This window comes from Sus scrofa, chromosome 5 (assembly GCF_054392235.1).
Source record: "Sus scrofa isolate SSC_HxYL_T2T_F1_AM1 chromosome 5, Sscrofa_HxYL_maternal_Yorkshire_Landrace_v2.0, whole genome shotgun sequence".
Taxonomy (NCBI): Eukaryota; Metazoa; Chordata; class Mammalia; order Artiodactyla; family Suidae; genus Sus; species Sus scrofa.
The window spans coordinates 5,571,010-5,596,277 of NC_139387.1; the positions used below are offsets into that span (position 1 = coordinate 5,571,010).

A 25,268-nucleotide genomic window follows, 5' to 3' on the forward strand; every position below is an offset into this window, starting at 1 on the left:
GAGGTCAGGAGTGGGCAGGGCTGGGTCACGCGGGGCCTCATAAGCCCTAGAAGGGAGTTGGGATTTTATTCTGAATTGGCTGGGAGACCATGGAACATTTTAACCCGGGTTGGACATTTTAATCAAAAGGGATTTGCTTTCTGGCTGCTAAATAGAGAATGTGTTACGAGGAAGAAGCAGCAGAGACCACTAGGTGGTCTGGGTCAGAGCTGCTGGTGGCTCCGTCCAGGGTGACAGCGGTGGAGGTGGTGAGAAGTGGTTGAATTCAGGAGATGTTTTGGAAACAGAGCCCAGATGAATTGCTGATGGATCGGACGTAAGACGTGAGGGCAAAGAAGAACCAAGACTGACTTCATGTTTTGTCCAGAGTTACCATGTGGCTGTGTTGCTGGGGCTGAGATGGGAGGATGGGGGTGGACAGATTTCAGAATGGGGGGACTAAGAGTCTGTCGGGCCACGTTCAGTTTGAGATCATCAGTAGCCATCTGAATGGAAGTGATAAACAAGTTCCGAAGCCCATGGCATAGTCAGGTCTGGGGTTCAGGGGTCAACACGACAGCCCGAAGCTTCTAGATGGCATCAAAACCCGGAGCTCTTAATATTCATCCATTACATCAGATTTCCTGAGGGCCGGCCTGTGCCATGTCCTGGGCTGGGAGCTTGCCTTTAGGAGCTGATGGACGTATTCCCAAGCCCTTGAGAAGCAGAGGGAATCGGCTGCCTAGCTTTAAGTCCTGGATCCATCACTTAACTGTGTGGCCTTGGGCAAGTAGCTTCCCTTCTCTGGGCCTCTGTACGCTCATCTGTACAGCGGGGCTGACAGCAGTGCTTATTTGGCGCAGAGGATGCAGAGAATGATGCGGGCTCAGCAGACGTGAAGTCCGTAATTGTCACTTACTCCTAGTGTGCAAAGTCAGAGTCCTTTTTAAAGAAAATGGATGTCTTGTCGAAGCTGGTGAAGGTGCAGGGGACAAGTCTGTCCCTGAGCTGCGTGTGAAGCCCTTTGGGGCTGTTCCTCGTGTTCCGGACGGTGCTCCTGCCAAGTGAGCCACTGCCCCCCACCCTCCGGCTCCGAAACCCCTCCGTCCTCTAGCACCGGTCCTTGTCCTTGTCCACGGACGTGGGTCCTGCGGCGTCAGGGCATGCAGCCCCAGCTCTGCCACATCCTCGTTCGTGACCTTGGACACACGTTGCCTCTTCCTCGGTCTCGGTTTTCTTCTCTGCACAATGAGCATGATCCCTGTCTGTTAGGATCAGATGTGCAGGTGACCCCAGAGGCCGCCAGGCAGAGGGAGAAGAGGCGGAGCCAGGCACTCGGGAGACCCCGCCGGCCCGGGAGCCCAGCTGCACGTGTGGGAGGAAGGCGCCCTGGACGCCCAGAGGCGCGGTCGCAGCTCTCCCTGCGCCGGGCTGGTCCCTGGCAGGATGAAAGGGCCGCGCCTCGGCCCTTTTGAAGGCGCCCCCTCTCATCCTGGAGGACAGCTGGAGACAACGTGTTGCTCGCTTGAACCCATAACGAAGGCCCGAGCTGCCTCCGTTTATTTGTCTTTGTACTTCAACAGCTCAAGTGCATTTCTTGCTGGGGAAAAAAATGCTGACCAATTTAATGTAAAACTAAACAGCTTCGGACAGCCGTAGACTTCCTCCATAAACACCAGTACTTTTCAAGGTAGACCGGAGCGGTTTCTTCCTGATCTCTCTACTTGGGTCCCCCCCGCCCCTCTTCTTGGCCCACGTTCAGGTGATCTCAGCATGCTCAGTTGAGGGAATTTGCTGTCAAAGGACAAGCTGGATTCAGACTCGCTTCTCCTCCCAGCTTTTTACAACTGTTCATCTGATGGAAATTCTTTGGCCTGAGAAAAAGAAACACACTGGACACTGAGTGCATCTTTTTTTTTTTTTTTTTTTTCTGTCTTTTTGCCATTTCTTGGGCCGCTCCCACAGCATATGGAGGGTCCCAGGCTAGGGGTTGAATCGGAGCTGCCAGAGCCACAGCAACACGGGATCCGAGCCTCGTCTGTGACCTGCACCACAGCTCATGGCAACACCGGATCCTTAACCCACTGATCGAGGCCACGGATCAAAGCTGAAACCTCATGGTTCCTAGTCAGATTCTTTAACCACTCAGCCACAACGGGAACTCCTAATGGATTTGTTTTGTTTTTTGGGTTTTTTGGGGTTTTTTTTTTGTCTTTTCTAGGGCTGGACGTGCAGCATATGGAGGTTCCCAGGCTAGGGGTCTAATCGGAGCTGTGGCCTCTGGCCCTATGCCAGGGCCAAAGAAATGTGGGATCCAAGCCATGTCTGTGACCTACACCACAGCTCACAGCAATGCCAGATCCTTAACTCACTGATCGAGGCCAGGGATCGAACCCGTAACCTCATGGTTCCTAGTCGGATTTGTTAACCACTGAGTCATGACGGGAACTCCCCGAATGCATCTTTATAAATGGGCTTCCTTCTTTCCCCAAATCACTGCAGAACCAGGGAGATCCAGGACGGGGGCGAGGGGGACTGAGGGAGACCCAGATGTGTTTGGGGGCGGCGTGGCCTCCTGCAGCCCTGTGCCTATGGCTGGCTCAGGATAAGGGCCCGGGGGAGAGCTGTGGGCAGTGCTTCAGGATGCTCCTTACAGATGCTTCTTACAGAAGAGGCCAGGCAAGTGCTAGGATAGAAGGGCAGTGGGCCAGCCCTCAGACTCTTGGGGCCAGGGACTTGCTGGGGGACCCTGGGAAACTCTCTACCTCTCTGTGCCTCAGTTTCCCCATCAAATGTGGACTAAGGGATAGGATTCCGCCAGTGGTTTTCAGATGTCATGGGCTTTGTTTCTGGCAGCAGAAGCCTCTATTTCAGGTGGACCCTTACAGAGGGCACGCTGCTCTGACTGAAACGGGAGACACAGCCAGCAGGGCTGAGAACCCTGCTCTCTGTGGGCCTGCCTACCCCCCCCCTACACACACACAAGGTTCTGGGGTCTGGGAGCACTTTTTGGAACCCTGGCCTGGCTGCTGTGTCAGAGCCCCTCTCCCTCTGACGTCTTGTGATTGGGTGACTTGGCGTCGTGGAGGGTCCTCAGGCTCCTTGCCCTGTCCTCCTGGTCCCTGCCAGATGCAGTCCCCGTCCACCTCTCTCTCCTCATTTCTCAGAACTGTAATCTCAGCATGTTGATCAGCTTCCGTGTCCCTAATAGTGCCCCCTTCCTGCTCGGGAGTGGCTGTGCCCTGCTTTCCTTCTGCCCAGGTCACCCTTCCCCATGCTCGGCATCAGTGTGCTTTCTTAGACGGACCCTACTTGTCCCTTAGGACTCAGCTTGGGCATCAGCCCTCTAGAAAGTTCTCCCTGAATTGCGCTCCCTTCCCCTGCGTGCCCACAGCCCTGCAGGCTGCCCTCTGCCTCAGCCCTGAGCTCCCAGGCTTGTCCCTGGATGTCAGGGGTGGGTCCCTCCTGCCCCGAGAGGACCTGGAGGGCCCAGCTCCAGAGTGGCTTAGCTCTGTGTTCCCAGCTCCAGCACAGACTCATGTGTGTGATGGAGGGGTGAGCGGGTGGCCTGTGACGGCAGCAGAAGGTTTGAGCCTGACTGTCCAGGGAGCAGGATTTGACAGTGCTGATGCATAAGTCTGGTGCTGGCGCAGAGCTTCAGGGCTCTCAAAACTTCTGAGATCTCCCAGCAGCCCGCGTGACCAGTGTCCCCAGCAGCCAGCCGAGCTCGGGACTCCCCCGTCCCCTCCCCTCTGCAGCTCCATCCCTGGCTCCTTCTAGTCTCTGCTCTAGGTGAGGGGAGCAGGGGTGTGGGAATCGGACACGCCGAGCCTTGGCTCCCAGCTCCCTTCCTAGCAATGGTTTGGGGCCAGCTCTCCACTCTCGCTGGCCTTACCCTGCAAAGAGGCGTGCTGCTGGGCATCGAGCAAGGTGGCGTGTGCGGCAGCGTGGAGGCGCCCCAGGCATCAGGAGCGTTTGCTGCCTCCTTCCTGTGCCCCCTTTGGTTGCACCTTCAGGTCAGAGACCACATCGCAACAGGAGGTGGCCCTTCCCGATGGTAGGACTGGCTTGAAATCTGTTGTCAGCCTCACCTTTGACTAGGTCTCCATTTGGTGGCTTGCGGAAGAAGTCTTGCTCTGTCCCAAGGGGGAGAGTGCCAAGTCCATGAACAGCAAAGAAAAACACCCCGCTGCAGAGGACAGGACGGGCAAGCAGACACGTTCCTTCATCTTTCTTGTTTGCAGTCCATGTGCCAAGGGCTTGGTCAGAACTCAGAGAAATCAACAACAAATAAGTGTCTTGGGAAGGCTCTTTAAAAATACCCTGCCACCAAACACGCCCCAAGCCAGAACTGACCGGTGTGCCTAAAATGGGCATTACCAACAAATAAGGGTGCCCCCGAGTCTCCTGTGCAGCCCTTCCTGTGCCAGTCAGCTCGCTTACTCTGGGGCCACCTGGGTGGTGCCCTGGGTGGTGCTCAGGGTCACCCTGGACGTTGGCCGGGCCTGGCTGCATCTGGGCAGACGCTGCAGCCACCAGCCTTTCCGAGCACCAACGTGCTGTTTATGGTGGCCGGTAGCCAGCCCCGGCCCTGCCGGCCCCAGCACCCATCCCTGTCACTGGCCTCATCCAAACCTCGTGCAGCTGGAAATAGACTGGTTGGCAGCATCGACTTGCGCCCGGCTGGCGCTCCTTGTGTGGGGGAAGTAGGCAGCCATGGCAGCCACCCAGCTGCCTGATCTGGGGTCCTCAGTAACCCCTCAGCTGTTACCACAGGCCTGCTTGCCCTGGTGTGGCTCATGTGCTGGCCGCCAGGGCGTCAGATGCCAGTGGAGACGTTTGGATGCACCCTGGTGGAGGGCCTCCGACGGGGTCCTTCTGGGGCCCCCTTGCTGGTGGAGTGTGCCGGGGTCCTCAGCCTGGCAGCTGGCCCCTCGCGCTCTGGGCTCTGTCTGCCCTGCAGCCTTGCCTTCTCTCTGTGTGAATGTGAAGCCTGTCGCCTGCCCTCTGTGCTCCCTCCTGCCTGATCCGGGCGCTGCAGTCAGCCCTTCTGCCACCCTTCCCCGGCAGGATGCTCGCTCCCCACCCTGGACCCACCAGAGTCCCAGGGCTCATCACGCCAAGTGGAAAGGTCTGTTTACTTACCCATCTTCTGCACGTGTGCTAATTATACAGTAACACCCAGAGAAATCAATAGAAAAGATGGAAAATAATCCCCCATTAGCTCGCCACCCCAACAGGTCAACGGCTTGCATGGCCTAACGTTCTTGTCTGATGTCATCTCTGTGTGGAGATGACTTTATGTGGTTGTGATCGTGCCTTGATGTGGTATCTGCTCCTCCACCACCAGATTCTATCAGAACTTTTCTCAGTGTTGATGTGCACTCCGCAGCCAGGATGCGGGGCTGGAGTCAGAGCCCAGCATGTGGGAGCCTGGCAGCCTGTGGGTCCTGACTGACAGCTGCTGCTGCTCTGGCTCTCTGGTTGGGAGAAATGGCATGTAACCCCTGGGTCAGCAACTGCCCCCCGAGTGCCCATGTCTGCCAGGTCCCGGAGTCTGGAGACTAGCTAGCAATGACCCCGCCCTCAGGGGGCTCTAGGCTCTGTGCAGAAACACTCCCAGCTAGAAGGTCACCAGGTAGGGGTGGAGATGGGCAAGGAGAGGAGGGAGCAGCAGGCGCAAAGCCGAGAGGCAAAAAGGGTCAGCCAGGTAGGAGAGTGGGCCGCAGGGTAGACGGTGGTGTGAACAGAGACGGTCCATCAGCAGAGCCACCCGTGCCAGTCGACTGAGACCGGGTGATTTAGACTTGCACACACAGGAACTACAGGGGATCACCTTTGGCTGCATCTCGGGCACATCAGACACAAGCCTGATTCTGAGCCCCTCCTTGGACAGTTGCTAGGGCCCTCCCAGCTGCTCCAGCCTCCCCAAACACACACACACACACACACGCACCTGGCAGCATCCCACCCCCCAACACACCTCCCCCTGTGCTGGTGCTGGCACAGTTTGGAGAGAGGCTGCCCTGCCCGCAGTCCCTGCTCTTACCTAGTCTTAGCACTTCTCTCCCCCTGGCCGGCCAGCGCCCTGAGGGCGGGCCTTGACCTCAGGCTCACTGCCTATTCCCTGCACCAAGTGCGGGGCCTTGTTTAGCTAATGAGCCAGTGGGCAAGCATGGGGCTAATCACACTCCTGTGGGGGAAGACGCAGGCGTTAGAAAGCTGACTTCAGACGAGACCGCCGCTCGTGCAGACCCGCTCTAGGGCGGAAAATGAGCAAACTGTGTGCCGATTCACGGGGTCCGGCGGGGAATGATGAGAATGAAAAAAGCTTGCAGTCGTGGACCCAGGAATCCCGCCTCTGGGAATCCACCTGAAGGAAAAAAAAAAAATCCCTAAAATGAAAAGGACTGCAGCTCCTCAGACGTGTCCCCCACAGGGTGGAAGAGCCAGAGCACCAAGGGGCGGGGGGTGGGTGGGTTCCTGGTGGCCTCGACCTCGGCAGGTGAGAAGCGTGGCCGGGACTGAGGTGCTGACTCAGCTCTCGGGGAGGAAGGCTGGGAAGGTCATTTACCACTAGCGGGAAACCAGCACACGAAGAAGGACCGAAGTGAAATAGATGCTCATGACTGTGGTTGTAGCAAGAGTCTAAGTTTGTTGATCCTTTTTTTTTTTAACTGTTTTCAGAATTCCTTGTTAGTTCAAATTTTTAAATCGCGAACAAGCGATAGGGAGCCGTGCTAAGTTCCTGAAGGCAGGAATGCCACAGAGAGGTCATGCCACAGCCTGGGCTGGAAAGGCCAAGATCAGGGCTGCCTTTCCCAAGAAACTCCCTGGTGCCTGCGTCCGCCCTCTACTTCTGCCCACTCCCCACCCTTCTGCCTGCTCTTTTCTTAAATGTGTCCACTCTGCTGGCACAAAATCACCTCTCTCAGTCCTCCTGTGGCCGCAGGACCCACCCAGGGCCTGGCACTGAGGGACTGCTGAGCGTGGGAAGGAGCAGGCCAGTTCACAGCCAGCCCGGTGAAGGAGCCCTGGCAGGCTGCGGCTGGAGGCCACGGGGAGCCCGCACGCTCACAGAGAGCTCCCGCTGGCGACTGGGAGGAGGAGGAAGAGAACGGACTGCCACGAAGCGCCCACGCTCGCCTGATAAGGGGAAAGGGCCAGATTTTATGCTCTGCGGTTCTGGAAGGTGGAAGAAGATGCTGAGTTTAAGTAGGGAGATTTGATGCTCGGAGGCTCAGAATTCCAGGCAGTACCAAAGGTGGGGAGTTTGTGCTGGGAGTAAGGCGTTTGGCCCGGCCGGGGTCGGTGCCAAGGACCAGCTGCAGGTGACAGCCAGGGCGGTGGGGGGCACTCCTGGGCCCGTCTCAGTTGGGCGGCGTTTTTCCCAGGCAGTGGCGGGCCCACGGGGTGATCCTGGCCAGCGGGGCCTGTTTTCCTTCTGAGGATGGTGGTTAAGAAGCCTGTCGGGGCGTTTCCCCTTCTTCTCTTGCAGCTCCTGGCTTTGGTTCCAGGGTTGGTTGGTTCGGTTTTTCCCCCCTTCTCTCTTTCCAGTCCTCCATTCTTCTCCCCATTAACAGAAATGTTTAAAAACGCCAGTGCCTCCCACAGCCACACTGCCCACTTCCCATCCGGCTCTGTCCCCGCACACAGGCGACCTGGGGCAGGCGGCTCACTGCTTGCAGCTCCTGGTTCTAACACCACTGCTGCCCGGCGCCCAGGCCTCGTGGGGCTAAAGACAGTGCCGGCCGGGCTCCAGGAGCGGCTAAGCCTTCCGCTCCTGCAGCCTCTTTGCCCGCCCCGCTGGAGAGATGAAAGGAAGAGCTGGTCCTGCGGGGCTGGCGGAGACGTGGGCACGGAGTGTCGTGGGCATGGAGTGTCGTGAGGAGGGCAGCCCGCTGGGTCCAGGCCCCACCCTCTCCACCTGCTTCCTGAAGCACGTCCTGTTTGAATGGCTTTTCTTCGCCTGAGGTCTGGTCCTGGTACCAGCAAAAGCACCGACAAAGCGGGAGGACCCTGGGCGGCGCCCACTCCCCAGGAGCCCTGCCCATGCGGCTCTGTGCGTTCCCTGAGCCCAGACTCACAGGCCGGCGTGTTTGAGGGCCCCTCCTCCTCCATCCTGGCCTCTCTGCAGGCTGCCCACGGGGGCTGTGCTCACCCCCACCCTGGGGCTCCCTTCCAGGCAAGGCTGAGGCCAGCGGATAACCGGGCACAGCTCCTCTCCGACCAGCCCTCACTCCACCCCCCCAGGCAGCCACGGGCCCGTGCTCCCTCCCATCACCGACCTAGAACTGCCTCACTGGGCAACCCACTCACCCTGGGACCGGCCTGCTCCAGGGCCTCCAGGCCAGAGCTGCCTCCCCCCGGCAGGTCCTCTGTCAGATCCTCAGTCCGCAGACAGGGATCATGCGGCCCCGTGCACTGTTCCAAACCCTGAGATACAGCCCCGCTCAAGATGCCCCTGTTCGCAAGGACTGTGTATTCTCTGGGGAGGCAGAGGACCCAGCACAGAGAGGATTCCTATAAAGAGAAGCAGGTGACGGCTTCCAGGTGTTGTGGCCGCAGCAGCAGTGGTAGGTCATGCTACCGTCTGCTGCAATGAAGGCTGAGGGGGCACCAGGCTTCCCTTTGGGCTCTTCTGCTTTTGTCGTGGGAGCTGGAGCTAGGAGTTCAGCGTGGGCCGTGGTAGGCTTGTCGCGCCTGCTGGATGTCCGAGTGTCTGAGTGCAGGCGTCGATGTCTGAGCCTGGAGGGTGGTCGGGCAGGCAGGCCTGGAGGTCTGGGCAGCTTTGGCAAATAGGTGGCTGGAAAAGCCATGGACAGGGTGACATCTCCCAGGAAAGGAGCCCAAGAGGAGCCCAGGCCTCATGGCCCTGGTCCCCACAGGGGCATGGACCTCCCGGGGCTCGGGACTGCCCAAGGCTGCTTTAAAAGAGAGACTGTCCAGGGAGCAGGGGACAGTGTCCACCAGCCGTCTATCTGGCAAGGGCCCAGCATCTAGGGTATGTGAGACTGCTTCCAACTCAACAGTGGAAAGACAAGGAACCCAACTGAAAAATGGACAAAGCGTATGAACAGGCGTTTCTCCAGCGAGACGCAGCTGATGGGCCTGGTCCCTGCGAAGCGGGCCTAGGTGGGGAGCAGGCCAGCGCTTGCGTCAGGGGGGCGCCATTCTGGGAGCCGAAGCTGCTGTGCGGGGAGGGCCGGGGCCGAGGCAGGACCGAAGGCCATCTGCTGTTGGTTTTTCCACTTGGCAGGCCTTTGCCTTCCCCCGAAGGGTGTTCACACCTTTGATCCCTGGAACACTCGGCGGGGGCTTTGTTCAACAGTCCCCGACAGGTACTGGTGGCTGGTGGCGCAGGCACTGGGCTGAGTGCTTTATTTCCATCGTTCTCTTTACTTCCCCGAACAACTCTGGGTACCGTTAGCCCTGTTTTACAGAGAAGGTTAAGCACCCTACCAGAGGTCACACAGCAGGTCACTCACTGAATCTTACACCCAGCTGGTGCGACTCGTGGGACAAGAACCAAGACCCCCCGTCCTCGCCGCAGGAGCTACCGTGTAGATTTTAGCACGAGGAGGGGCGGTTAGCAGCCCCTGGTCCTTAGATGTTCCGTGCTGCTCGGCCATCACTGGGGGACCCCAAGGCAGCAGCTGGGATTGAAGGTGGGGCCCAGATGTGGGATGCAGTGGCCAGACCCTGAAGACCAGCAGCCTCAGCCGAGCTCGGGCCCACCCCTGGGCTGGCTCCTTGAATCTGGGTGTGAGCAGTGGGGCTTGCTGGTTTGGAAAGCTGACCCCACCAGCCATGCGCCTCATCTTCCAGCACTGAGCTTGGACTTGAGCCCAGCCCGAGAGGCTGGGTGTCCGAGCAGGGCTGCAGCCGGAGACCCTGTGTCTTCCACACACAGCCGACCTGCTGGGGAGTCCACAGCCCAAGAGAGGGCCCCAGCTGATGCCCAGCCCAGGGACAGACGGGTCCTGGGGGACTCCAGCCACACCTCCTGCCTGTGTGCCAGCACCTCTGACAGCTCGGGGAGTGTCCTGGATCTGGCAGAACTCAGGCCCCAAAGCTCTAAGACCCATGTGTATTTTACCCGAAATCTAATCCATCTGGTTCTCATTTATTTACACTTAACTCATCAAATGCAATTTTGCAAGAGCCGCTCAATAGCCAAGAGGCCTTTCTGCCTAAGCCTCCTTTCTGAAAGGAGCAGTGCGGGGAGGGCCAGGCCTCAGCCCTCAGGGACCAGGAGGGCGTTCTCGGGGTTGGAGGTTGAGTTTGGTTCCTGAGATGGGCCAGCGCCTCTGCCTCCATTCCCGGACCCTTATTGGGAGCTGGATGCAGGAGCCGGGCGCACGGCCTAACGCACAGTAGGCTCTTGGCAGCCAGGAGAGAATGGGTGGGGTCCAGCAGAACATAGAGTCTCTGTTTTAAATCATGCAGCGTCTCTGGGAAACACAAAGCAACCAAAGCTGGATCCAAAAGTAATTTTTAGTTATTATAAATAACTGCAGACCTAGGTTCTTGGTCCAAAGGAGGACAAACAGCCAGCTATTAATAAAAACAAACACCAGCACCTTGGGCCGAAAGCAAACCTCATGGGCACACCACAGTCCTGCCTGCACAGGCTTTTCAGAAGCAGATCCATCTACGTTCAGCCTGCTGGTGTAGGCTCTGGACCGCGTTCTTGTTGGCGGTCCAGACAGCCACGTCTGTGACCACTCACGGGCCCATCCCAGACACGACCCTTCAGTGGCTGGTGCAGGTGGGGGCGGCCTGCGCCGTGAGTGGGGGGGCACCCTGAGCAGAAGTAGGCGGAAGTCACAGCCGAGGTGTCTCTCCTGACCACAGCACCCAGACCTGTGCTCACGCAGGGCACTGCAGAGTGAGATGGGGGCACCTGACCCCCGAGGCGGCGTTTGGACTTGATCTTTGGTGCAGGGGGCTGTGTCCTGTTCTGACTGGAGTCATTACAGTGGCCCCTGGGACTGGCGGGGAGAGGCCGGAGGTCCGGAGATGGGGGAAGAGCCTCCTGTAGGGAGAGGCTGAGGCCCGAGCCAGGGCTGTGCCGTGGGAGCGGAGGCCGGAGAGACAGGCATGGCTGCAAGAAAGTCACCTGGCTTGGTGACTGCTTGGGTGTGGGAGACATGGAGGGAGGGGCCTCCCAGGCCAGGGGTGGGGGGGGCCGGGTCAGGGAGGGCAGCACCAGAGCGAGGCCCCTTTCTGGCCCTCCTTGGCACCCATCTCCTTCTCTCCCACCTTCCGTCCTCACTGCCCACCAGATGCGGGGCCTCGGACTGGGGCGCAGCCTCTGAGGAGCACAGGCCACATGTCTCATGGGCCAGGCCACCCTGGATGGAGCCACCGGCCGAGGCCCCCAGGGCAGGGACTAGCTGCAGTCCAGCTTCCTCTCCCTTCCCTGCACCCTGGCCTGCACCCCCACCCCTGCCCAGAAGAGCTGGGCTCCAGCCGTCCTGGGGACACAGTTGACTCAGGGGAGGGAGTGTGTGCTGAGGCCTGGGGCCTTGCCAAGAGCGACCTGGCCGGTCCAGGTGGCCCACACGGAGCTGCCACCTTTGGGGTCCTTCCTCCACGCTCTGTCAGTCCTCCCGTTACCACTTAAAAGGGTTTCCTGAGTGGCGCCTCCTCCAGTCTTCCCCGGAACTCACAGGGCCTCCACTCGGCCTTGTAGCCAAGTCCCTGTGCCGAGAGCTCCCTGCCTCTGGGAACGTTCAGCTCTGGTCATAAATAATGGTGGGGGACCATGTGCTGCCAGCAGGACTCAGAGGCGGACCCCCCATCCCACCCAGAGCCCACTCAGGGCCCACAGCTCACGGATTGGAAATAGGCCTGCTCAGGGCCCGCCACGCACAGGCTCAGCCTCCACCCCAGGCCTTGGTCGTCGGTGACCCTCTGGCTTGTCCGGCTGTACCGTTGTCTTCCCCAAGGACTGTGCCCTCTACCAGTAGGGCTGGCAGGAATAGGGGCCCGGAAGACGCAGAGAGGGCCGGTGTGTGAGAGCCCCGGTGGAATCCTCTCGAGGAGGAACGTGCGAGGCCACAAAGCTTCCAGAACTCCTCTCCTGCCCACGTAGCACAGGCCCTTCCCCACTCATGCCCGGCTCGGCACCTTCCACCAGACTTTGCTCCCAGACCTCGTCCTCCAGCCTCAGGCCACAGGTCTCCCCACCCTCCTCGGCTCAGCTCCCGGTGCGCCTCCTAACCAGCCGTACTCACCGAGGGGCCCCTGGCAGCTCGCAGGGAGGGAGGCACAGAGCAGGTGCCAGTGTTTGCAGCGGGAGTGAACAGAAGTGTTTCAGGTAGGTTTCAAAGGCAAGAATAGCTCCCGCCTGGACGGGAGGCAGAGGGTGTCCCAGGAGGTGGTACAGTGCCCGCGGGAAGGCACGTGTGACTGGGGGGGTCGGCCAGAGAACAGCAGGAGGCCGTGGGGCCACCAGAGGTGGGGGAAGGCTGCGGAGAGCCTGTGTTTGGTTGGCAATGGGAAAGGGCACAGTGGGGGCAGCCCCCTCTTCCCTCCTGCTTAATCTTGGGGCTTTATCACTTGAGAGCGGGGAGAAAAAAAGTGTTTACATGGTCTCGCATTTGTTTCAAATTATTCATCAGTGTTGGAGAGTCATTGTTCCCCGCTAGTATAAACAGCCCCGTCCCAAGGCCCGGCCACTCTGCCAGCTCACCGAGGCTTTGTGGATGTGCTGTGTCGGTGCCCGTCGCTTCCCAGCTTCTAGTGAGGTGAGGAGGTGGCCAGGCCAGAGGGGGGCCCCCGAGGAGTTCACGACGGGGGGGTCGAAGGTGTTTCCACGCTATCATTTCAGCCTTTGAGGGTCTATATCCAATTTGTTTGTTTTACCAGTTGAACCTTTACTACTGGGGCTGGGGAAGCTGAGGTGCAGAGCAAAGAGTCTGAAGCACGGGCAGAACAGCAAAGAATGTGACTGGAAGGCGATCTCGTGGGCGCCGGCAGGTGGGCGTGTTCCTGGGACAGAGACGGGACTGGCCCCGGTATACGGGAACCTCCTGTAATTGCTCAGGGCAGGCTGCCTCTGGCTTTGCATTTACACGTGGGCTGCACAGACGCATTCAAGGTGACACCCAGCCTGAGCTCGTTTCAAGAGTAGTGGGTTCCTGGAGTTCCCACTGTGGCTCAGTGAGTTAAGAGCTTGACTAGCATCCGTGAGGATGTGGGTCTGATCCCTGGCCTCACTCAGTGGGTTAAGGATCGGGCATTGCCGTGAGCTGTGGTGTAGGCCGCAGATGCCGCTGGGATGTGGTGTTGCTGTGGCTGTGGTGTTGGCCAGCAGCTGCAGCTCCAATTCGACCCCTAGTCTAGGAACTTCCATATGCCAGGGGTGCAGCCCTAAAAAAAAAAAAAAGAAGAAGAAGAAGAAGAAAAAAGAAAAAGAGAAAGAATAAAGTAGCACGTTCTTCCTCACCTTCGTCTGAATGCGCTCCCTGCGTGGCCAGCTCGGCAGGGGCCAGAGGCACATGCTCAGGAGCAGGTCAGCAAGTTTGAGTCCTGCCTTTGCTCTGAGTGGCTCTGCAACTTGGTCCAAGTTACTTCCGCTCTCTGTGCCTCACTGTCCCGACCTGGAAAGCGGGGTTGGTCACGCAACCCATCACTCAGGCGGGCTGCAAGGTATGGTACGTAGGTGGGGGGAGGCCCCGTGCCTGACACGCGGTGAACACGCGCGGCATACAGGCTTTCTGTTGGTGTTAGCAGGATGGCCAGGGCTCGGTCCCTGGCTGAGAGCCGTCCGTGGCCCAGGGCAGGCGAGGGCCAAGCCCCAGAGGCAGACACCGCTAGGCTGTGGCGGGGAAGCGCCCCCAGCAAAGGTGCCCCCGGCACTGGGCCTTTAGGGAGCCATCCGTAAGACGCGCTGAGTAGAGAAGCGTTTTCAGAAAAATCCCTCTGTCCTTCCCAGCTTCCGCTGGGACCCCCTCTCCGTCTCCTCTCGGCAAGAGCTGCCTTTACCGTTTTCGCCGTGACTGTGGGTGGCTTTTAGAGTTCAGAGCCCTACCTCCCTCCTGGCTGCCACACGGCTGACATTTGAGCTTGCGGGAGAGTAATGACCTGCCTCGCCGTCGGCCTCAAAGGCAGCAGTGTGGTCCCCCCCCGCGCCCCCCGGGGGCGAAGGGTCTGTCGTCCCTACGCCTGAGTAGGACCCGGCTGACACAGCGCCAGAGCCGAGTCCTCCCCCGGTTCAGGGCAGGTCAGTCTGCCCGATTCTTTACCCGCTCACATCCACTAAAAGATGTTGTGTTAAAAAGAACTGTTTAAAAAGCTCAGTGCCAAAGTGTGTGCGTGCGTGTGTGTGTGTGCGCGTGCCAGCATGTGTGCGCGTGCGTGCACCCGTGTGTGCCGGGGGTCTTGGGACTGGCTCAAAGCAGCCAGTAGCTCACGTTGCCTTTGTGGTTTCATATATTTGCCCATTAAAATGACAATACAGACATGGCACATTAAGGTTTAAGAAGCCCTTCTTTCATTAAACAAACTGACAGTATGGGGGTTATGACTTCAGTAATTGAAACACGCTGTTCTGTTCAAGACCAGAACTCCATAAAGACGCTTTTCAGCCAACAGCACCCTTTGTGCCAGCAGCCTCTGGTCAAAACTGAGTGTCGGCCCTGAGGTCTGTCTCTCCCAGAGAGTGGGAAAGACCGCTTGGCAGCCTTCCGTGGCAGGCTTGGCAGCCAGGGGTCAGGGCCTTTTAAAAACCTCCCCTTCTCTGGGCTTTTGAAACCAATTTGCGAGGCAGAAGGCAGGCTGCCCTGGCCTCAGCCTCTCTGTGCTGCAAAGTCTCGTGCAGCTGGTTGTAAATCTGAGGTGTGATTGAAGAACAGGGAGGGTGAGGTTTGGTCGGCGAGGCTCTGGGAGGCGGGGGGAGCCGGTGCAGGCTGCGGGTCCTCCTGGGGGGGGGCGGTATGTGACTTCAGCGAGAGCTCAGGTTTGAGAGGCAGATCACCAGGTGTGACCTGCCTCTGTGGGACCTTGGACAGGTGACTCTGACTCACTGAAACTCAGTTTACACATCTATAAAATAGGCCAGTACCTAGATCTGACATAGAGGTTGCTGTGAGAATTAAAGGATTTAATGCAGTTAAGATGCTCGGAGTGGTGCCAGACCCATGGGAAAACCAGATCCAGCTGGCATTCCAGCTGTGGTGACTGTCTGCCTCTGTGGAGGGCACTGGGGAGGACCACCGGGGAGGACCACTGGAGCATGGCCCTGAGTGTGCCCCTTGAGCCCCTTCGCTGAGCCCGGGCAACTGACTGCATCCGGGCCCCCCAGGTGGCCACGCCGCACGTCCAGTTCCAGGTGTGATTTCTTTTGTCTCCTTCTCTCTCTTTTCTCGCAGATGTGGACGAGTGTCAGGACAACAATGGTGGCTGCCAGCAAATCTGTGTCAATGCCATGGGCAGCTACGAGTGTCAGTGCCACAGCGGCTTTTTCCTCAGCGACAACCAGCACACCTGCATCCACCGCTCCAATGGTGAGCGCTGCCCACTCACGCCCCCACCCCCGGGAAGCCCGAGGCCCCGGACAGCCCCTCTCCGCACCCTAATTTTGGGGGCCTCAGGGTCGAGGCAGAGAACGTAGGGGTGGCCTGAATGGTGGTTTTGTGCTTCCAGTGTTGGTTCTGCACGGAACTCCTCCCAGCTCCTCCCTCCACCCCCTGCAGCAGGGCTGTTGGTGTTTCTGGTGTTTTCTGTGGCAGTGAGGTGGGGCAGGTGCCAGGCCCCAGCTCTGCCCTCCCTAGCGGGGAGCGCTTCCCTCAAGCAGCTCTGCTGCTCCGAACCTCAGCTTCCTCATCTGCAAAGGGGGACCATGGTGTGGAGCCAGCAGGGTCTTGGGAGGATGGGACCCCACACACTAACACTAAGCTCTGGGGGAGACCGGGGGCCCTGGTCATGATTTTTATTTGAAAACAGTTGCTGAGATAGAAAAGAAAGACACACTTAAGAAATACAAAACCCGGGGTAATTAGGCAGAACGGCTTTCCTGGCTCCTTGGAAGTCTTAGTGTTTGTTTAGGCAGCTTCCTCAAGGACAGGGCAGCCCGATAATTCTCAGCCCTGCCGTGTCCCCAGGAGGACAGAAAGGCCGAGCGCCACGGTCCCTGGGCGCTGCTCCAGGCGCACTGTCCGGGCTGACGAGGCACCTTAGGAGGTCTCGTGGCTGTGGGGCTGTGGGGTCCTGCTGCCCCGGACGAGGGCCCTGGGCCCAAATCGAGTTTTATAAAAAGCACACTTGTGAGGAAGAGAGGGCGAGTGGTGGTGGGAAGGGAGTCGTGCTTTCATCAAGGAGAGGGGTTTGCAGGGAGACGAGGCTCGGAGCAAGCGGGAAGGGCCCGAGGCTGTGTGCGCTCTGCTCCTGTAGACCAGCTTTCCCACGAGCAGGGTGGGCGCTCGGGAAGGCCGTGGCCTGGTTGGAAGGCAGATGAACAGGAGGGGACAGCACGACGCCAGGTGGCGGCTGGGTTCTGTTTGCAACCGGGGCTGCTCTGCCTGTAAGGATTCGCTGTGCCAAGGACGTTCCAGAGCAGAGCAGTGGGGTTGGGGGACACGATGACGTGGGGGCAGCGACTGCGGCTGCTGTGGGCTCCACGCTTCCTCCAAGCTGGGCCCTCACAGCAGCCTGCCGAGCTGGGTTATCGTGACCCTGTGACTGGTGAAGGTGCTTAAGCCCAGTCAAGTTGGGAGACCTGCCCGAGGTCATACCATAGGTTCCAGGCAGTCAGGATGCCAGCTCTGGTCACCAGGTGGGACGCGATGAGGCTGGTAAGGAAAGAAATCAGGCAGAGGAGCAGAAACAGACAGGTGCTGACGGCCTCTCTGAGGAAGCTGCACACGAGCTAGAACAGATCGACGAGCGGGAGGGGCTGCGGGAGGGGTCTGGGGTGGGGGTGCAGGCAGGGTTTGTGTCAAGGCCCGCGGGGAAGGGACCAGGCTCCTGTGAAACTGAACAAGGGCGGGGTGGCAGAGCACAGCAAGCTGGCACGAGGAGTGCATGCCAGGGGCCACCGTGAGGCTGGTGGGACGTGGCCGGAGCTGGGATTTCAGGCATCAGCGGCCGAGCGGAGCTGGTGAGGCAGTGGTGGGGGAGTGATGCCAGAGGGCAGGGCGGGGGATATCAGGGGAGACTCAGACTCTCCAGGGGCCAGGAATCTAGATTCAACCAGAATACAGATTTGGGGGACTCAGCCCCAATCTATGTCAACCAGCTGTTGGTTAAAGAAGTCCCTGCTCTCGTTAGGATTTTTGCGTCAATCTCCCAATGTTGAAATCCAGGTAGTGAATCAATCTGAGAACTAGAAAACTTCTTGGCTACCTGCCTAAGGACAAGGGAGGCATTTCCGGGGTCCCCGAAGGCTGCGTGGAGGGACTGAGGAGGACAGGACAGGACAAGTGCATGGGACCTGGACCCCCGGTCCTCTGTGCCTGTGGGGGCATGGGCCTGGGCCACCGGACGGGCTGCTCCTTCCCGAGGCTCCGTGGGTTGTCGTGGCAGTTGCCGCCTTGACCGTGTGTTAACTGCAGTGCTGGTTGTTAGAGCTCAAAATCAGAACGTGTCCAGCGAGCTGAGACCAGCTTGTTCTGCCCCCAAGTGACCTCTGACCCAGTCAGATTCCTATGTCACCTGACTCTAGGTTCCTAATGGCTCGCAGCCCTCTGGAGCCTCCCCTGAGCCGGGGAAAGCAAGGAGGCCGGTTTGATTAGAGGGGACACGACGCACGAGCAGGGTCAGCCAGGGCCAGTCCAGGCTCCTGGCCAAGAGACAAGGCCACGGACTCAGCCCTTCTGAGTGGCTGCACCTCATAGGCGCCAGCACAGACCCTGGCCTGAGGCGTGTGGATCTGGCCAGGTGGGGGTTGGGAGTTTTAGGTTCTCGGCTGTTCTCCGTCTGCACTGGTCACGTGGCCTCTGCCATTACTCCTACCTCTCTGGGTCTCCTTGTCTATAAACCGAGACCAGTAATCCCTCCCAGACAAGCGAGGGCTCCAGTAGGGGAAATGCTTTGAAGGGGTCAAGTTCATTGCCTGCCCTAGGGGTGGCCGCTCACATAGGCAGCTTCCTCAGGCCTTTAGAACGCATGCTGGATTTGGGGACACAGGCTGTTCCCTGGTTCCCAGCTTGGGTGGGAGGGGACCCAGAGCCGCTGAGATCTGTGGCCCGGCTCTCTCCACTCAGCACTTCTGGCAGCAGCACAGCCCACACTCACCCCCTCGTTCAGCCTCTGGCCCAGCAAGCTCTAAGTCCCTCTTCCGCCCCACGGCCGGGGGACAGCTGGGCCAGGCCAGTGCCAGCCTCTGCTGCCCCATCATGGCCGGCCGCCCAGGGCCTCCCAGTCCCGGTGTGGACAGGCCACCAGGCAGCTGGCACCTCCGGCTCTCTCCCTCTCCTAGGCCTGCTCTTTTCTCTTAAATGTACGTCGCGTCCACGCTCCAAGAAGGTGTTGACTCCTGGATGAACTTTCCCCTCTCCTTCCCGAGAGGACTTCTTCCCGTCAGTCTGAGCGAAGCTGATTTAGCGGGAAGGCGCTCTGAAAGGTCTGACGAGCTGTGTGATTAGGTCACTAGTTCATTCATTCGTGTGCCAGGCGCCCGGCTGGTCCCTGGGATCCCAGTGTCAGTAAAAGCAGACACGGTCCTGCCAAGCTTTCCGCCTAGACAGGGGTCCGATGCTAACGAGGATGCTAGCAGTTACCTTCTCTTGAGGAGCTGAGGAGGGCGCCCTGGAGGGAGGGCACTGGGCCTTCCAGGGCCTCTAATGTTCCCATCTGCACAGCAGAGACGCAGTGAGAGCCGTCTCCAGGAGGGCCTGGTGAAGGATTGCCGTTCTCACTGGCGCTGATCCTGGGCCACCGCAGCTGCCCACAGCCGTGGGTTTGAGATGTTTGAGCCCCTCGCCCACGCAGGAGGCTGCCCGCTCTCAGGCCTCGCCTGATGCCCACTGTGGTCCCGTCTCTGGCGGTGCTGGAAGGCACCCGCGTGAGAGGCAATGTGTTGTCTCCACGGTGGAGAGATGCGGGACCGACTGGCAAGGGGGCTTGGGGGGCTGTATGTGTCAAAGCCCAGCCCCGAGGGCCCTTTGGCACAGACACCTGCCACCATTAAGAGCACAGGTTCTGGGGCCTGGCAGCCTTGCCTGGAACGCCAGCCCCCCAGCTCATCATCTGTGCGACCTTGAGCAACCTTGAGCAAGTCACATCTCTGGCCTGTTGTAGACTGGGGGTCATCGCAGTACCTGCTTCATAGAGGTGGAAAGATGATTTCAATAAATGCGGCGTCTTAGGATTGTGACTTATCAGAGGTGAGGAAGGAGGCCCGAGAGGGCAGCCCCACCCCCCACACACACATATACCCGGGCCTATTTCCAGAGCCGTCAGCAGAGTCAGGGCCTGGAGCATTCAGGGCAAGGCTCTGCTGCTGTGCGCGGGGGCTGCCCGGAGCCTGAGCTTCCGCTGAGGATGCTCAGGCGATCGGCAGTCAGGCCTCCTCGGGGAACGAATGCTCTTCCAAGCGGTGAGCTGATGGCCCTGGCACCCGGGCTTATCCGTGCTCAGGGCAGCACATGGCATGCAGACACCTAGCCTCACCCTCAGCCGTCACCCAGTCGCAGCTCGCCAGCACCCACCACGAGTCCCACCTAGGGCTGCAGAGCTCAGGCCCCCCGCTCACAGGGGAGGTTTGAGCGGTGTGCCGGGCCCCTGCTGGGCACCGGCCGTAGGGAACCGAGACTTGAGGAGGACATCAGGCCTCTGTCTGCTCCTGCTGCTCCCCAGGCTCTGGGCGCCCCACCCGACCCCGTGTACGGATCAGGGCCCCGCTCAGCCCGCAGTGAGCCGGCCCATGGAAGGCTGTCAGGCTTTGCCTCCTCTGGGCTCAGAAGGCTGCCTTTGTCCCCCACCCCCCTGCAGAAGGCAGTTTTCCCCCTGCTGCCTGCGTCCCTGCAGCTTGGCTCCCCGTGGGCAGGGACTCTGTCCCCCCTGTGCTGATGTGGGGTGGGGGAGGGGCTGGTGCTCCCCGTCCTCGGCTCGTGCAGGCCAGCTCCTGCTCAGCATGGACCAGTGGACGCCGCAGCCCGTCCAGGCGCTGGGCCAGGTGATGGAGCCCAGAGGCGTGTACGTTTCACCGCACACCGAAGCCTGCCATGCTGCCTCCCCTCCCGCGTTGGATGCTCTGGAACAGGCCACAGGGCCCTGAGCATCTGTGTCCCTGCAAGGCGGAGGCCCGTGCAGAGCGGATGCCGGACTGGCATTCTCCCAGCAGGACGTTGGGTTTACATGCGCGCCTTTAACGGTCTCTTTGATGTCCTTCTGAGTCTGTTTAAGTGCACGTAAAAATGTGGGTGGGAGACGGCCTCGCCCTCCCACCGCCAGCATTCCTTGTGGCACTCAGAGCCGTGTTTTCACAGAGCTCAAGATTTGGCATCCAAGGTAGCACTGGCTCCAGCCAAAATCTGAGGTGGGATCCAGGAACAGGAAAGCTTGGCTTCTTATGCATGAAATGCTAACGGTGAGGGTGAGAGCTCCCATCCTGCGGGTTCACTGCGGGCCAGGCCCTGGGATAAGCACTAGCATCTTGCATCCTTACAGGAACCTGATTTTACAGATTAAGAAACCGAGGCATGGAGAGGTTGGGACACTTGCCCAAGGTTGCAGCCCGTGGCACGGCAGAACCCACGCTCTGGTGGGCTGGCCTCTGAGCCTGGGCAGACTGCACAGAGGGTTCCAACAAGGCTTGCACACACCCCTCACCCCAGGCCCAAGAGGGTGGGACCTGGGAAAAGCAGAGATGCCTCTTTAGCTGGCACACAACCTGCAGTTCCATGGGTGTGAGCGTGCCAGGTATTAAGTTTACTTGTCTCTCTCTCTCTTTTTTTTTTTTTAATGTCCCCACTTGCAGCATGTGGAAGTTCCCAGTCCAGGAATTGAATCCAAGCTGCAGCTCTGGCAGTGCCAGACTCTCTAACCCACTGCGCCAGGCGTGGAACCCGCACCTTCGCAGCAGCCCAAGATGCTGCAGTTGGAGTCATAATGCACTGTGCCACAGTGGGAACTCCATACGCCTCTTTAAACTAAGCACCAGGAGTTCAAAAAACATTTTGTGGTGGAAATCTCCTGAAATGGTTCACTCTTCAGGAGGACAGCCTCAGTTGGCCTGGCCGCTTTTCCCTACGATTCACAATTTTTGTTTGGAACTCACTGCCTGCACAGCCGCTCCTCTTGGGGCCAGAGAGTGCTCGTCGCGTCTGTCTCCGTGCTGACTGTCCCAGACTTCTGGGCTGGAAGCAGCTCTTTCTGTTGCCGTGGTCCGCCGTCCTGAACCCCTGCCTGTAGAGGGTCTGGCCGCAAAGTCAGGCAGCCAGGGCTGCAGGCACACACACAGAGGCTGAGGCCCCCAGGCCCTGCGACAGCTGTTTGCTCACGGGAGTCGTTTGTCATTGTCTCCGAGTTGGCAGGTGTGCCCTGGGCGACTGCACGTGACCTCCATCCGTGTGGAGGTCATCGTTCTGCTTTTGAGACCCCTGCCTGAGGTGTTCTTGAGATCTGTTCATTTTATCGGTAGACTTGTACCCAAGTGTGACTAGAGATTTAAAAAAAAGCGGGTTTTTTTTAACTTTTCATTTGGAAACAATGGTAGCGTCATAAAGAAATGCAAAAATAGTAAGGAGATGGAGTTCCTGTTGTGGCTCAGTGGTTAACAAACCCAACTAGTATCCTTGAGGTTGCGGGTTCAATTCCTGGCCTCTCTCAATGGGTTAAGGATCCAGCGTTGCCGTGAGCTGTGGTGTAGGTCGCAGACATGGCTCTGATCCCGCGTTGCTGTGACTGTGGTTCAGGCTGGCAGCTACAGCTCCAATTCAGTCCCTAGCCCAGGAACCTCCGTGGAAATATGCCGTGGATGTGGCCCTGAAAAGGCAAAAGACAAAAAAAAAAATAGTAAGGAGAGATCCCACAGTTTCCACCAGTGGTCACATCTCACATCACTAGGGAACAGCATCGGCTCCAGGAAGCTGGCGTTCGTGTGGGTACGCGTGTGTTTATGCTGCTTTATTACACGTGGAGTGGATTCGTGTAACCAGCTTAGCAGTCAAGAATTAGCATTTTAATAACAATTGAACAGCTAAGTACTCTGCCAGAGCCTGAAGCCAGACCCCAAGCTGCTGGAAGTGAGGGGGTCAGGAGACTGGGTTTGGCAGAAGTTTGGACTTCGCTGTGAAAGTGATTGGGCCCCTATCAGCCCCTGGGGCAGGGGGTGATTCCCATTTGGGGCGGATGAGGCAGTTTGCTGGGAGGTGGCACCCATGGCCATTGGGGACTGGAACACACGAGGGGGCAGTGTGGGTGGAGAGGAGGGTGGCAGAGGGGAAGGCGAGAGGCAGGGCAGGCAAGCCCTTCTGCAGAGAGGCCCGCTACCCAGGGCACCATGCTGGCAGCTGTGAGGACAAGCTCAGGAACCAGGCTTGGTTGGTGGACAGGGGGCTGCAGGTGTCCAGGGGCATGGGGACAGCAGTGCCCTGCTGGCTGTACTGTGCTTCATCCACCACGTGACCAGGCCAGGGAAGGGGACTGGGCTCCTTCTAGCTGCACCCACAGCCACCTGGGTCGGCCGCAGCGGAAGCCTCGGACCCTGAGCCCACTGGCCAAGGCCCTCACCGCCCCAGGACTGGCTGACTCTCCTCAGCAAAGGCCTTGGACAGTATTCGGGCGCCAGTCTCTGGAGTCAGGTCAGGGCAGAGGACTGGCGGCTTTCACAGAGGCTGCCGCCTTTCTGCCCCTCCAGCCCTGGTCCTGGGCCCTCCCTGCCACACTCCTCCAGGTTGGTCCTTGACCCTCCTCTGGACTTTGTCTGCTGCGGGGTGCTGGCTTCCGCATGGGTGGGTGTGTCTGGGAACTTTCTGTTGTAACTGAGGGGGCTCAGTGGCCCTGCCAGAGAATCCCCCGCCCTAGGCCCCAGGGCTGCCCCTCTGGCTGCTCCTCGGGTGGACAAGCCCGGCTGGAGCACGGGGCAGGTTCTGCTTGCTGCCTCGCCCACAGACCAGGTGGGCGGGAGAATAAGCAGCTCTCACATTTAGTGGGAAGATTTACGGTGCTGCGCAGAGAAGGCCTGTCCTGGCCCTTTGCAGTCCGGAGCAGCCCTCGAGGCGGGGACGATAAATCCAGCCCATTATTTTTTACGAGCCTCCCACCCCATAAACAACTCCTTTGGCTGCTGAGCCCAGCTTCACGCCCTTCTCCTGGCCTGGCCTCCAGCCAGCCCCAGCCAGGCGGCCCTGCAGGGACCCCGGTACTTCGTGGGGTTGGCAGTGGGGTTCCCCCTTGCTGCAGGGCCTCGGCCTCCTAGAGTGGACGGTGCAGGGGTAGCCAGCCCTGGCCCTGGCTCCCTTCGCAGCTACAAGTCCCGGGGCCTCAGTTTCTTATCTATAAAATGGGACAAACAGTATTCATTACAGAAATGGTTATAAGGACCAAAATGAGATAATATGTGTGTACACTGTCACCTCGTGGAGTGCCTGACCTGAGACGTATAAAACTGACAGCTGTCACGGGGCGTCACCATGTGCCTAGCTCTGTGCCTGGGCCGTGACATGAGTAATCAGATCCCGAGAGCAGTCGTGGGCTGGTAGCTGCCCCCGTCCCCTCTGCTGGGGAGAGAATGGAGAGCGAGACGCCAAGAGGCAGGTCCGTGGTGAATAAACAGCACAGTCGGGATTGAAACCCATATCTTAACCAAGTCCTGGGACCAAAGATCCTAAAGGAACAAGTGGGTGGCAGGCGGGAGCAGGGGTGGCCCAGGGCCCCGCCTCTCCAGCCTCCGCCTGGGGCGCGGCTTCTCCTCCGCTGACTTGGGCAGCAGCTGTCTCCGGGGTCTCCCTGTCCCACTCGCCGCCGACGCAGCGGGAGCCGCTGTCGTGCGTGACCCTCTGGCCGTGTCGCTCCCCACTCAGGGCCGTCCCCGGGCTCCCCTCTGTGCGGCGAGAGTCGTGAAGCAGCCCTGACAGCCCCTTGTCTCTCCTGAGCCGCGATGTCCCCCTTCCCGCCGTCCCAGGCCTCCTTCCACAGCCGGTGCCCCGCCTGCCTCTGTCCTCCTTGTGACCAGAGCGCCCTTTCCCAGCTAAGGACCTGGCTGTGTGCCTCTGCCTCGGGGGCCGCTCCCCTGCCCTCGCTTCCTGGAGGACTCTTCATCATCCTGCAGCACCCACCCGACTTCCGTCTCCTCGGGGAAGCCGCCTCTGGCTCCGAGGCAAGCATGGCATCCTCCAGACACACACCATGTGGCTCGGAAGGGCTAAGCTCTCCTTGGGGACGGCAGGCCAGCCCCTGAGAGGGGCACGGATGCGTTTCTTATGTCCATCGTGGGGCAGAGAGCAGAGGAGTTGTGCCTTGTGGAAGCGAGAAGGGGCCTGGATTCATCTCATGAGGGAGATTGTGTCTGGATTTCCTGAAGGCGCCAGCAGCACCCTGGGCGCTGGGCCCCGGCCGCCACGGGGCTCGCTCCTGCAGCCGCATCCAGCCTCTCCCACGGGAGAGCCCGAGGTCAGGGACCCCCCTCACCCCCGCTCAGCCCTCCACACACCTGCATGAGCGGATCCCTTCCCGGAACACCGTCCCCCTGCTGTCCCCAAGCCTGACCTGTCATCCCCCAGACCCCCTCCAGCAACCGACCCCACACTCTCATGCGTTTGTTTACCGAATGGGGTGACCACTTGGCAGTATATTCAGGGTAGAATAAGTTGTGGGCATCAGCGTAGGATCCCCACGGCGCTTCTCCTGCCCTGGTAGGAGCCCTTCCCAGGGGAAAGCGAATTCACCGTTTCCCAAGCCCTGCTGTGCACTAAGCCCTGGGTGCCCTTGAGTCCTCACAGGGCCCTGGGAAGGAACAGCTGCCACCCCTGTGCAGAGGAGGAATGGGAGGTGCGGGCAGGGACGTCGGGCACAGCTGGCCTGGGACGGAGCCAGCCCGGAGCGAGCCCAGGCATTTGCGGCCCCGAAGCCCAAGCTCCCTTGCACGGCCTGTGACGGGCCGTTGGGAGAGGCATGGGCAGTGGCGCTGGGAAGCCGCGCGCCTCGAGGGGCCCTTCCCGCACCTGGGCTCCCTCCATCTGGGCACCTGTCAGGAGGGAGAAAGAGACTTGTTCCCTGGTCGCCGCCAGGCCATGGCCTGGGGCCTGTGTGAGCTGACATGCCCTGTGTGGCCCCTCTGGGGTCCCTGTGGAGGAAGGAAAGGGGTGCCAGATAAAATACAGGACACCGGTTTAAAT

At 59.6% G+C, this 25,268-nt stretch overlaps 1 protein-coding gene and 1 long non-coding RNA gene across 6 annotated transcripts in view; one reads left to right on the top strand and one right to left on the bottom strand.

The window, feature by feature from the left end:
* SCUBE1 (signal peptide, CUB domain and EGF like domain containing 1) overlaps positions 1-25,268 on the top strand; it is a 130,968-nt gene that overhangs the window by 31,662 nt on the left and 74,038 nt on the right. For 3 of the 5 annotated variants that reach the window (XM_003125983.7, XM_084955060.1, XM_084955063.1), the window contains one exon: positions 15,360-15,494. The exons of the other annotated variants lie outside the window; for them this stretch is intronic. In XM_003125983.7, coding sequence (XP_003126031.7) covers positions 15,360-15,494 — 135 coding nt within the window. The remainder of the gene's footprint in view (positions 1-15,359; positions 15,495-25,268) is intronic. 5 annotated transcript variants of the gene reach the window in all.
* On the bottom strand, positions 48-12,388 carry LOC110260618 (uncharacterized). The gene is made up of 4 exons (XR_014802931.1): positions 12,222-12,388; positions 6,029-6,352; positions 4,071-4,249; positions 48-1,853 (listed from the first exon to the last, which is right to left on the bottom strand). It is a non-coding gene; the product is annotated as an uncharacterized LOC110260618 (long non-coding RNA).